This window comes from Anabrus simplex, chromosome 9 (assembly GCF_040414725.1).
Source record: "Anabrus simplex isolate iqAnaSimp1 chromosome 9, ASM4041472v1, whole genome shotgun sequence".
Taxonomy (NCBI): Eukaryota; Metazoa; Arthropoda; class Insecta; order Orthoptera; family Tettigoniidae; genus Anabrus; species Anabrus simplex.
The window spans coordinates 41,243,577-41,257,853 of NC_090273.1; the positions used below are offsets into that span (position 1 = coordinate 41,243,577).

The 14,277-nt window shown below is 38.7% G+C and overlaps 1 protein-coding gene across 1 annotated transcript in view; it reads left to right on the plus strand.

The window, feature by feature from the left end:
- Positions 1–14,277, plus strand: part of LOC136881256 (E3 ubiquitin-protein ligase RNF14) — a 45,237-nt gene that overhangs the window by 13,622 nt on the left and 17,338 nt on the right. Inside the window, exon 4 of the mRNA XM_067154015.2 lies at positions 10,886–11,135. Coding sequence (XP_067010116.2) covers positions 10,886–11,135 — 250 coding nt within the window. The remainder of the gene's footprint in view (positions 1–10,885; positions 11,136–14,277) is intronic.

Below are 14,277 nucleotides of genomic sequence, written 5' to 3' on the forward strand. Positions count from 1 at the left end.
AGTTGATGTTCTTTGTGTAGCTTTTGTTCTTAATGCTACTGTCAAATGTGGACCATAGCTAGGAAGTGGCTAATCTTCTAAAAGCTTTGAGAGCCGGTGATCTGTAAGCTGGCAGCCTCCTGGTCCGGTGGAGTGGCGTGTGTAACATTGACGAGTGATGGGATCACTCGATTTTAAACTGTTAGATGTGTGTAGTGCTAGTTTTAGTCAACTTCAATATTTTGGTGAATGATGCATAATAGGATAAAAGGCATGCATTCATAGTGTCAATAACCAGAAAACTAAATATGTATTTATTTTGTTGTGTAGACGTTTTCTTAAGTCTGTATTCACCTTTTAAATGAAGTGAAATTTGTTAGGTGTTAATAACTTGATGTTTGTTGTAATGCTTTTTTCTTTTGCCAGTCATTTAATGTTGCACCAACACATCAACGGTTTTCGATGACAGAAGAATGGAAAAGGGCTATGATTGGGAAGATAGCTGACGTAGCCTTATTAAGGTACAGCCCCGGCATTTGCCTGGTGTGAAAATGGGAAAACGTGGGAAAAACATCTTCAGGGCTGCCGACGGTTGGATTTGAACCCCTCACATCTTCCAAACGCAAGCTCACAGTTACTCAACCCTGACCGCCTGCCAGCTCACTCTGTGTAATGCTTTTAAAATCCGCTCAAAGCATCTTACTCTCTTAAATGCCGAGTGAGATGGCAGTGCGAAGAGCATCCCTGACTTTTTAATGTTTTATTTTATTTTATTTTTTTTTGTCGGTATAGTTCTGATACATTCTGAACAACAGAGGTGCTGACGCTGGACATTCCGTCCCGCGGGCACCCAGCACTGTAAGTGGGCAGGCTGGCAGACGATGAGCATACACTATTCAACCACAGTGATGTTGGTACGTCACAGGCCGTGAAGGATGGACAAAGTTCTCTCTGTCACTCTCGATCACTGCTGCGATACCCGAGTTTGAAATGGAGGCAGAAAATAATGAAAGAAAGAGGGCAGAAATCCACATCATTTTCAAGTTATTTATGTTCATTGCATTTTATGTATTTTGACCTCAAATATTTTTATAATGTATGTAAAGAATTACAATTTTTACTATTACATTTTAAGATGTGCTTTAGAAACAGTTTTAATATTAAATGGAGTTAAGGTGGAAAAGCTGTTGCTTGTGGTTGTTTGGGTTTAAATTATCTGTTAAACTCACCAACAATCCAGTCATGCTTGGCGAGAATAACATCAATGAGGTTATTTATTTGAAGAGAAGGCTTTTTGTTTAGCTTGGTTAGCTTGTGGGCCTTAAGATCAAGATCGCTAAATTAGGAAAAGATATGTGGACTTGGCCGTTAACTTCTTTCTTACTTATGCATTGTTTTTCGAGTTAAAATCGGCTGATGATGACCCAGACTGGGGTCGAAACCGGTACCATTTCCACTTTTAATTAAATAAGAATGTAATCTCTACATCTCTTATTTACTTGTATTGAATAGGTTGAACTACCATATTTATTATTTCAATTTAACTGTGATACTTTTCAAAACGAAACAATGAAATTATTATCTTTAAATATAAAGCAACTAGCAAAAAGAATTTAAAAACACTGGAGTTCTTGTTAACTGAATCCCTGAAAGCTACGAGGAAGGAAATGTTTTTCAAGGTGGTGATGGTGATTATTGTTTTAAAAGGAAGTACAACTAGGCAACCATCCTCTATATTTAACACTAATCAGAGAGAAAAAATGGAAGGGACCCAACACTTCAAAAAATGAAGGTATCGGCCAAAGAAAGACAAGGGCCACGAAAGGCATGAAACTGAAAGACTCCCTAGGCCTCGAGTGCTCTAATACCATCAGGGTAGGAAAAGAATGAAAGTTGACCAAGGGAGGTCGGATAGGATAGAGAAAGTGAGGATCCTGGCACAAGTAAGTGGAAGCAATGCCAGGACTCATGGTCGCCAACCTACGCTCCCAAGTTAAGAGCCCCTGGGGCCCCTTTTGGTCGCCGCTTACGACAGGCAGGGGATACCATGGGTGCTATTGTACCACCCCCACCCGCGGGGGGGGGATTTTTTCAGGGCACAGTATAATTTGGATTGTGCAACACCTATATGCAAAATGGAACTGTTATCATTCTCACAGCTGATGGGAAGAAGATGCACGAAAACAGTCCTGCAGAATTAGGTTCTTTGATTAGATGGTTGGGCAAAGATAGCGCTTGGAAAGTATTACAACTGATGTTATTGTTATTATTTTTATTATAGTGTAGTTTTCTATGTTTTAGGTTAGTTATTGGTAGTAATTGTGTTTATGTGAATCATCTGGAAGTTGCATTTAATGCATTTTATGTCTCTCTCTTCCCAGATTCTTTCTCATCATATTTCTGTTGGTAGTATTTAAGAGGAATTTAAGGCATTTCCATGAGCTATGTTTCCTCATGTTGACAGTCAATTTTAATTCATCATGATGAACTGAAAGCCATATTGAAGGCAATTAATCTGATGTAATTATTGAAAATGAGAGTTGGCTAGGTAGCTCACTTCCTTCCAGTATGGTTGAAATGCAAGGGTATCATATTCATCAACTTGATTGGATGAACAGGCATGGAGGTGGTGTTGCATTGTTTTGTAAAGGTTAATCTCAGGAGCACAGTGGTACAAATATACACTCTTACTATAAATCCTGTTCCTGAACTTATGTTTGTTGAGATTGTTGTTGATACTGTAAAAGTACATATTGGTGTAGTATATAGGCCACCAAAGTAAGGGGAATTAGTGAGAGAGGATAATTTAAGAATACTTTTACCATCCTATGAACATGTGATTGTTTTGGGGGAGTTATATACAAATTTGTTATATCAGAACACTGATATCATACACCAGTATTTTTAAAATATTTTTCAATAATGTGCCATGATTATATTGCCCTCGAAACCAACTAATTGCATTCATAGGTCCACTGTCTCTTCTGACACACTCATTGATCTCATTATAAATAATAATCCACAGAAGGTCCTTAAACACATTCAAATACCTGTTCCCGAGATATCATCTTGCGACCTTATATATTTAACTTATTTCTTAAACGTTCCTAAATATCAATCAAAATATATGACTTATAGATACTTTAAAAATATAGATTTAACACCTAAAACAAGATGCATGTAAATGTCCTTGGGGTGACAATTCTAATGAATTATATGAATCCTCCGTGAGCGGAGGCGGGACAGGTTTTTCTCTGGGTCCTTCGGTTTTCCCTGTCATTTTTCATTCCAGCAACTCTCTCCACTATAATTTCATTTCATCTGTCAGTCATTAATCATTGCCCCAGAGGAGTGCGACAGGCTTCGGCAGCCGGCACATTTCCTATCCTCGCCGCAAGATGGGGCTTCATTCATTCCATCTCTGACTTGGTCATTGACTGAAAAACAGGTTGTAGATTTTCATTTTCATGTATGAGAAATTGGAAGACACTTATTCTCATATGTATGGACTTTAAAATAAACATGCACCTAAGCACTGTGTGACAGTAACACTCCCAGCCTGTTCTTGGCTGACAGTTGAAACTAAATCCATGGTGGGTCAGTGTGATGTGTTGTATCGATGTTATAGGCAGATTTTATATGCTGACACATTTGAACAGTACCACAAACTGTAAAATCAAGTAAAAGAAATTATAACAAACTTGATTATTTCCAATGTATATACAGTAATTGAAAAGCTGGTTGTACTTAGCGACAACTCCGTACATAGGAGGCATTGGGAAGCCTCCTGTGAACCATAGTAAACCAGAAGTACCCCTTGATGTGATTAACAGATACTTTTCAACAACAAACAGTTTTACTTCTGAACATGATATAGTGCAGACCACCGTCAATTCTATTGTACGACAACAATCATCAGATTGACCATGCTTCAAATTTCGAACTGTCTCAGAGCATAAAGTGAGAAGAGAACCATTGTCAGTTGAATCCTATGTAACAGGAGTTGATGAAATTCCTATTTCACTCATTTGTAACTTGAGGATATTAAACAGTATTGCCAACTATTACCGATTTACTTAGTGTTTGTCTCGTGATTATTTCCAAAATAAGTGGAAAAATGCACTTGTTGCACCTGTTCCTAAAAGATCACCAGCTAATATAGCATCTGACTTTTGTCCTGTATGCATTCTTTCAGCACTGGTCTAGAAAAGTTGATCTATAAGCAACTTTTAAAATACTTCGAAAAAATTATCTGTGTGACTCCTTCCAATCTGCTTTCAAGAAAGGGCACAGGGATGACACTACTAAAAATTACACCGAGCTCGATAGCTGCAGTCGCTTAAGTGCGGCCAGTATCCAGTAATCGAGAGATAGTGGGTTCGAACCCCAATGTCGGCAGCCCTGAAGATGGTTTTCCGTGGTTTCCCATTTTCACACCAGGCAAATGCTGGGGCTGTACCTTAATTAAGGCCACGGCCACTTCCTTCCCATTCCTAGGCCTTTCCCATCCCATCGTCGCCATAAGACATACCTGTGTCGGTGCGACGTAAAGCAACTAGCAAAAAGGAAAAAAAAACTAAAAATTACAGATAATGTTAGAATACTGTAAAGATTGGAGCCACATGATCTGTCTTCTTCCTGGTTTCTCTGTCTCTCAAGACATCAAAACGAAGACAATTTTTTAGTTCGAGTTTGTGGCTGATTGTACCAAACAAATCATTGCTGGAGGAGTGTCGGATTAAGCTGTTGTAATGTTCTCATCTTGATCCTCACGGCTGGCTCCGTCAGGCTTCAGACTGTTTTTTTCTAACAGCTCGGTATTTGAATCTGATGTTATGCTCTCACCAGTGTTGCTGATAATAAAGTCTGGGTCTTGGTCAGAATCATCCATCTCCGAAGAGTCACTTGCTTCCACTTCGTTACCTTCTCTCCTGATAAAAATCAACATCATTTGGTGCCGTTGCCATTGCAGTACGGCTAGGTACATTTTTCATGTATTTGAAATATAATAAACAATTATTTAAGAGAATTCAACCTCAAATTGAATTAATAGCTATGTTGTAATTGATAAAATATTACATTATACGGCATACAGGTCTGTAAGATGGACAAGCTTAGTATAGAAGACAAATAACTCTTCACAAATAACGCCAATAACAATGCACCAAATAGTTCTGAGACCACAAATATGGTATCACTTATTAGACTAATGATCAAAGAACACAACTTGAAGGAAAAAGTATAACGTTCATCATTGTTGCCAATATCAGAGAAGTAAAATAACATAGTAGCCTGACAGACCAATATTCCAAGTTGAGGGTTCATATCCATTCCATACCTCTTACCAGTTTCTTTTAACCTGTATACCATTTCCAGTAACTCTTCTTCAGTTTCTACTATCAGTGCTTTGTCGTTAGCATAGGCCTACATGATGGCTTTTATTGTTTCTCCTCCATCTACTATTCCACTGTAGCTTTCCAAGGCCTCTTCTGTCAGTTTTTGCACATATATTTAATTAGCATCAGTACCCGTCGTTGACGGGACGATCATATAGAATGTGTGAAGTTTATCTAACTTCCTAGCTACTTACCGCCAAAATTGAGGCAGGCTGTTTTACTCGGGATGCAGCAGTAATCCCATCTTATCAGAGATAAGTGGCAGCAGAAGAGACAAAACACATCGCAACAAATATCAATATAATGTTACTCTTGATTAATTTTATGAGGTTGCGAAATTGTAGGCCTTCATATTTAGTTTTCCTCTGACTCTGGGATATTAAAGAGTCTAATGTAAAGGCAGTCCTTCCATCTTTCACGACTTCCTCTTGTCTTATTCTTCAAGCGATCCTTTCTTAACGATTTTTTCTCATGTTTTATAATCATCTTCACATTTTTCCTTGTCGACACCGACCGATGGGCACATGGTTTTACACCTTAAGACAGTCATGACAAAAACCATTGCCTCGCCACTTAACACTGTTTAACAATATTTCCATGTTAACAATGCTTGGCGTTGATATGGACTAAGCAACAAAAGTCTAAACTCATTATTCTATAATCATAATTGGTTATGTATGAGGATGACATGGTCATCCTTTCAAGATACCGTGAAGACCTACAAACAGCCATGGAGAACATTAGGGTATGGGCGAAAGATAATTCTATGGAAATAAATAGTTCCAAAACAAAGGCTATGAAATTTAGAAGGGGAGGAAGGATATCTAATACGGACCAACTAAAATGCGGAGAAAAACCTTTAGAATTCGTATCCAACTTCAAATACCTGGGTGTCGTATTACAAACTACTGGAACTGCTTTCTCCCTACATGTACACGAACGAGCTACGGCAGCAACGAAAGTCTCATACGACATCCCTAAACTCCAAAACCTATCCCTATCAACAGCAATGAAACTATTCAAAATTAAAGTTATGCCTACTGCCACATATGGTATTCAATTAATTTGGCCTTACTTGTTGGTGAACAACCTTAGGAAGCTAGAAAGCATCAAAGCTAGATTTATTAAGAGAGCTCTCTCAATATAAAAATTCTCAAGAAATAGCTACGCCTATAAAATACCGCAGGAAACCTTCTTCATGGAAGACATAAGCACATTGTTGGTCTACCAGAAACGCTTGCATATAAAACTATCATCGAGGAGAGACGGAAAAAAGCTGACGAGATACCCCAATAAATAATGGAGACTGATGCAATGAAGTCAGAAATTTGGAAGGGACCGAATTTCAAGCTTCGACATCTATATACACGATTCGCTGTCCACGGGTTTCATGGAAGGATCTGCCAGAATGAGGTATTCCATGAACCCAAGGAGGATTGCGTCTGCAAGAAATGCAATAATCCATGCTCTAAATACCATTTAGTGGAATGTGTAAACAGACCTCAATCTCTAATCACAGAAATGACAGAGTGGTGAAAAACTGATTGTACACATTGTGTTTAATAAATTAATTATTAAATAATTGGTACGATAAAACTGTATAGCCGGACTGAATGGCTCAGGCGCTGGCCTTCTGACCCGAGCTTGGTAGGTTCGATCCTGGCTCAGTCCGGTGGTATTTGAAGGTGCTCAAGTACGACAGCATCATGTCGGTAGATTTACTGGCACGTAAAAGAACTCCTGCGGGACTAAATTCCAGCACCTTGGTGTCTCCAAAAACCGTAAAAGTAGTTAATGGGACGTCAAGCCAGTAAAATTATTAAAACTATATAAGACATAAATGATTGGAACTTATATTCTCTATAACTTTTGCTACGGTATGTAATATTTTTCGATGGGATCATTAACATAGGTATTTAAAAAATTATAAGTTTTAGCCACCTTTCCTTAAACTACCATTTCATCCAGTGTGAATAAAAATTATTTATAACCTAGACTGTAGCACCTTATTTCCAGACTTTACATACCGATTTTCATTAAATAATCTGCACCCATTTTCTCCTGGTTCGGCTTTGATATGGACTTAGTAACAAAAATCGAAATTCATGGATATCTCTGTTATCATAGCCAGTAAAGTAAAAATGTATAAACTGGACAAGTTGGCCGTGCGGTTAGGAGGGCACAGCTGTGAGCTTGCATCCGGGAGATAGTGGGTTCGAATCCCACTGTCGGCAGCCCTGAAGATGGTTTTCCATGATTTCCCATTTTCACACCAGGGAAAAGCTGGGGCTGTACCTTAATTAAGGCCATGGCCACTTCTTTCCAACTCCTAGCCCTTTCCTATCCCATCGTCGCCATAAGACCTATCTGTGTTGGTGCGATGTAAAGCCACTAGCAAAAAAAATTATAAGGCATAAAAGATTGGAAATTTAATTCGATACAACTTTAGTTATGTAGCATTTATCAGTAGGACCATTAATAAAATAAATATTCGAGAATTAAATTTTAGTCCTTCCCCTAAACTACCATTTCACTCAGCTTGAATAAAATTATTTATAGCCTTGATTATAGTGCATCGTTCCCTGAATTGACGTGCCAATTTTCATTCAGTTCTCTTCAGCCATTTTCTTGTGATGCCTGTTGATACATATACAGACAGAAATGACGGAAAATTAAGAAGTGCATTTTCTCGTTACTTTGGGCATGACCAATACAGAAATGCCCTTCTTTTTAAATTCTGAGCAGTATACAGACAAAACCCTTATTTTATATATAGACTAGCTGATGTACCCGTGGTTCGCTGCGGAATTCTCAAAAAGATTGTCATTATGGTTTTCCCAACTAAAGTCAACATTAAGTCAATACAATGATGTCTGTAGATATGTAGAGATTAAAAGCAATGTTATCATATAAAATTCTCGATCAAATGAAAAACCACACATTTTCTCACTTTTAACGAACAGTACTACGCTGAAGTCAAGTAAATATTAAAGTTTATTTATTCCACCTATTCAATACATAAATAGAGATTTTAATTAAGAATTAAATCTTGAATAAAATTATAGGGAGATGTTTCGCCCTTTAATTAAGGGCATCTTCAGCCTTAATCTCAATCTGACGATCTAACAGTCCAAAGTTCCAGTGCTGGAAGACCAGGCCCCAGACAGCCGCAAACACTCCTCTGCCATTATTCCATTAAATGTGCACAATGCTCATTCTAATCACTGCCTCAGAGTAGGGATTGAATAGCTGGAATGCTATGATGAACCGGTGTGTTACATACCAGTAGTATCAAAAAATTTATGAACCAGGAATGGCATGTTAAGAAGAGACAGAACTAACTCCCCAGCTATTTCCCGCCAGTATTCAGGCAGGCTGTTATACTCGGTACGCAGCAGTAATCCCTTCTATCAGAGATGATTGGCACCAGAAGACACATCACAAAAAACAATGGTCAATGTAATGTTATTGTTGATCAATTTTATGAGCTTTCTATATTGTAGGCATTCACATTTAGTTTTCTTCCGACTCTTTGATGTTAGGGCACCTTATAAAATTATTTACAGCGTAGACTGTAGTTCCTCATTCCCTGACTTGACATACGGATTTTCATTAAAATCTGTTTACCCAATCAATCAATCAATACTAATCTGCATTTAGGGCAGTCGCCCAGGTGGCAGATTCCCTATCTGTTGTTTTCCTAGCCTTTTCTTAAATGATTTCAAAGGAATTGGAAATTTATTGAACATCTCCCTTGGTAAGTTATTCCAATCCCTAACTCCCCTTCCTATAAATGAATATTTGCCCCAATTTTTCCTCTTGAATTCTAACTTGTGATCTTTCTTACTTTTAAATACGCCACTCAAACTTATTTGTCTACTTATGTCATTCCACGCCGTCTCTCCGCTGACAGCTCAGAACATACCACTTAATACCAATATAAGTGGTCCATTATTGGACTCATTCAGGACAAATATTTCAGGTTCCCTATGGGAATCAACATCTATACATACCGCTTAGTCAAGCCGCTAGTCTTCTTTCTCCCAAGTCTTCCCAGCCCAAACTTTGCAACATTTTTGTAATGCTACACTTTTGTCGGAAATCACCCAGAACAAATCGAGCTGCAATCGAATTGCAAGTTTGAAATTTGCAAGAAATCACAAATCGAATTGCAAGTTTGAAATTTGCAAGAACTACTGTACTCAAAGTTTACCAACAAAGCTAAATGCTTGGACAGATTGTAATTAGTACTATGCTTTAATAGATACACACACAAAGATACACACGAATATATCAGGCAAGATACGGTACCATCTAAATATATCATACCTACACTACAATTAAAGATAAAAATTTCATTGTTCCGTATTGAAATTATTGATGTTAAAAATTAAATAACTGGAGGTTCAACCTGTTCAATACTCAAAAGAAAGAAACGTAGCAATCACATTTCTATTTAAATGGGACCGGTTTCGACCTTAGTCTAGGTCATCATCAGCCATAAAAAACATGTAAAATGTTTAAGAATGTTGGAGGTCAGTTTTTCACTGTTAGGCACAAAGACACGACATCACATTCTGTTCTGCAAGTCAACTGTTTACCAAGATCTTAGCTGGAGTACGGGTGCTCATTCGGTTATACTAATTGGCATCGTATACTTTTATATACGTACTTGGCTTCCCGCAGCCGTGACAGGTTCTGGACCTTCGAAACTTTCTCCACTCTACTTTGGTGTTTGGCCGCAGCGCGTGACCTTGAGTGTGCCACGTAGTCACCGGGAGCTGGCGGCTTTCTTCTACAGATCTGTTCGTCTGCGAATTCAAGCCTTTTTGATCTTCGCAATTTGATTGTTAATGTTGTGACTTTGTGCAGAACAGAATGTGATGTCGTGTCTTTGTGCCTAACAGTGAAAAACTGACCTCCAACATTCTTAAACATTTTACATGTTTTTTATGGCTGATGATGACCTAGACTAAGGTCGAAACCGGTCCCATTTAAATAGAAATGTGATTGCTACGTTTCTTTCTTTTGAGTATTGAACAGGTTGAACCTCCAGTTATTTAATTTTTAACTACACTACAATTCTCAACTGAAATGTGGTTATATGATTTGTACCTCTGGTGGATTACTGTTCCTTTCTACGTGGGACAGAGAGTAAAAGTGTCCTTAAATGCTGAAAAATAAGAGGTTGTCTACAATAATTTCTGTCAAAACTATGCCGGGGGCTTGAATCAGTACAGAAATACAATTCTTTTTTAAATTCTGAGCACTGTAATGACAAAACTCTTATTTTATATATATAAATAGAATAGGAGGCAAAGAGTTCTGTAATGAACCTTCATCTTTCCAGTCTACTCCAGTGTCCTTAAGAATCTTTAGAAAGTTATTCCACTTCACTCTGCCTGGTCTTAAGCAATAAGAAAGGTTGCACAATAATAATTATATTACTTTGAATGCCATATTTTACAACTGCTGGCTTGTGATATTTGTATGTTTTTGGCTTGTTTTAGTAACCGTGGGCGATCTGGTCCCACTAGAGGTGGACGGAGGGGCAGGCCCCACCCATCTCTTGAGAAGAAGGCGGAGGGAGATGCAGCTAGTGAGGAGATAAAGGGAGCACCCATGACACACAAAGATGAGCGAGCTGTTCTGGACTTGAGTCCGGAGGTATCCTTGGTGCAGTTACTACAAGATTATAATGAGGAGAGAAAGAAAACTATGTTTGACCGCAACTTCTACGCCTGCAAAATTTGCTTCACGGTAAAGATACTAAATAATACTGTTCTACAACACAACAGCGAATAAAATAATCACATTGAAATAAACTTTCAGGTTAATTAGGTCGGGGTGGTTTGGTGGTTATTATTGTTTTAAGAGGAAGTACAACTGGGCAACCATACTCTCTTAACACTATTAAGAGGGGGAAAAGAAAGAGGTGGGATCATTTGAAGAGTGAAGGTATCAGCAAAAGAAGGTGGAATAAAACCCCCATGGCACAACAGCCCCTAAAGGCCTTGGCCTACCAAGCTACCACTGCTCAGCCTGAGTCTTGCAGATTACATACTATTTAATTAGCAGGAGAAGGTCTCGCAGACTGAAACATGTTCTAATATATGTATTTATGTCTTACTAGTATTGAATGGTGGAAATATAAAACTTCCGATTAAAGGAATAATTATTTTATTAGATTATGAAGGGCCTCGCACACCTGATACCATTGGAATCAGAAGAGAACAAAAATTGACCACAACGGAGATCAGGCTACAGGTCTAGCACAAATGTAGAATCTGTGCTCGTTGGCCACTCAGATCAAGTATTTAGCTTTCACGCCGTAGAGAAAAGAGATAAGAGATGGCATACAGTTTTATTTATATATTATGCAATATTAATACAAAAGAACTTAATAGCCAGTCATTTGTCCCTGTCAATTGAGCAGTAGACCTACCATACAGTAAACTTAATCACTGCTTTCATTTGAATTATCGTTGACTTCTGCCGCCAACTTCCCTGCTACCACCTTGTCATCATCCCAAATGGTCATTGAGATCGTTCGAGATCCTGTCCTTTTGGAACTTTTAAAATATTTTCGTTCCCGACTATAGAGTCCAAGAATCCATTCGCAAATGGTTTCTGGAGAAGGTCTCGGTGATTACCAATTGGTGAACTGTATGTTTAGCAGAAGCCACCCCGTCCGAATGAAGCTATGCTGTAGAAAGCGTGCCAACCCACCAGCTGATTGCTAGCATACGTTATGAGTTGTACTTCCGAATGTAATAGATGGTGACTGGAAGCATTCTTTGGATAACTGCTGCTGTTGAAAGCCAGATCTTTATTTTTAAGTATATTACATGATTGTTTTCTACATTGTAATTGAAATAAGACAGACCACATTAAAGAATTTTCTTTACGTCGCACCGACACAGATAGGTTGTATGGCGACGATGGGATAGGAAAATGCTAAGAGTGGGAAGGAAGTGGCCGTGGCCTAAATTAAGATTCAACCCCTGCATTTGCCTTGTGTGAAAATGGGAAAGCACAGAAAACCTTCTTCAGGGCCGCCGACAGTGGTATTTCTTTATTAACACATAGTATATTTTGCTTGGCATCTCCAAAAATCATAAAAGTAGTTAGTGGGACATAAAATCAATAGCATTATTATTGAATATTGAATTTTCACGACCGCATTATAATCGAAACAGACTTTCAACGTATTAGGTCGTGTTACGTACATGTAGTACGTGTTGAAGAGATGTTAAGTACAGAACAAAAATGGCCAGCCAGACACCAGTGGGATCCGAACCCACAACCTCCCGATTTTGCGTCGGTTGCTCTACCAATTGAGCTATGGGTCACGAATAATCTTAATTTCGGAAGTGTTAATGATATTTTTTCTCTTTCTAATTTGATTGTGATTAGTGACGGGCAGAATTAAATATAATGCATTCGAGAACTTGAGGATTACATTCAAAACCATGTTCTCGAGTTCAACATAAACTTTAAAAGTCGATATAGGCCTAATTTACGCGGTACAAGATTTCCATAAACTGTCTAGGAACAGTATACCGGTACCAAATTACAATGGAAGACAAAATTTAAAAAAGGATTTCGCCATCATGTTGGACGCTTTTGTATCTAATGTGCTTTATTTTATTAGATCAGAGAATTAAAATCTACTTGTGGTCGATTGTTGTTTGGCTTGGCGTTACGGGTAGGTATTAGATTTTTTGTAGAGTTTTGCTGATCAAAGTTGCTGAACTGAAAAAAGTTTTACAAGGAATTTGACGGAGTTTCCCCGGTAAAACTTAATGTAATGTTTTGAGATTTTTAAGCCGCGTACCGGTAATTAATGTTTGAAGCCAGCCCCGCAGTCTAATTTGCCTGCCTCTCACCCGGAGGACACGGGTTCGATTACTGGTCAGGTCAAGCATTTTTACCTGGATATGAGGGCTGGTTCCAGGTTCAGTCATTCTATGATTACCTTTAATTGTGAAGCTATTTAATGGTGATATGGCGACCCCGGTCTAGAGAGCCAGGAGTAACGGCCGAGAGGGATTTGTCGCACTGACCGTGCGTCACCTCGTAATCTGCAGGCCTTCGGACCAAGGGCGGTCACTTGGTAGGCGGAAGGCCCATTGGGGCTATAGTTTGGTTTTGTTTTAGGGGCGTTTGTAAGTTTAGAAGTATACATATTTCATTTTTGTGACGTTTAGCCAAATTGTTAATGGTTCATTCATTCCCGGATTTTTCGTTTTCCAGTGTTGTACATTTTTATTTCGTGGTCCTTCCAAAAATGGAGAATCGAGGTTCCACTGTACCATTTTACGGCATATCAACCTTCCTGCCACTCTTAAATCCCTGGCAGTCCTGGGAATCGATTTCAGGCCCCCGAAAATGGCAGCTAATTGTGCTAACCATTACGCTGGCAGACACTTTAACTACAAACTGGTTCGAGTCCCGTTGGTCGAAAAAATGTCACCATCAGAATGTCGTCTGGCAGGATAGAACAGGTGGTGGTATACAATTTATTTTGCATGCCAAAAGTCTGGATTCTATTCCAAATCTCTCTGTAGTGTTAATATGGAGTAAAGACATACGATGTTGTTGATATTTGTCTGTCGGATGGAGACGTTAAGCCTTGAGCAGACCCCTTGATGCTATTCGACAGGAGTAAGCTATGTGCCACCATCGCGCTTAACCCTCTCCCTGCTATCATACATCACCTCATTTCTTTCATCTAGTTAACTTCTCTTAGGAGGTTGACATCATCAGGAAGGGCATCTGGTCATAAACATTCGCTATGAAGATTCATACTTCATACTTGACCCCTTCGAGAAACAGGACGAGGGTTGGCAATATATACAACATGCATTGTTTGCTAATAGAGAAGAGACCTTGCAAATTT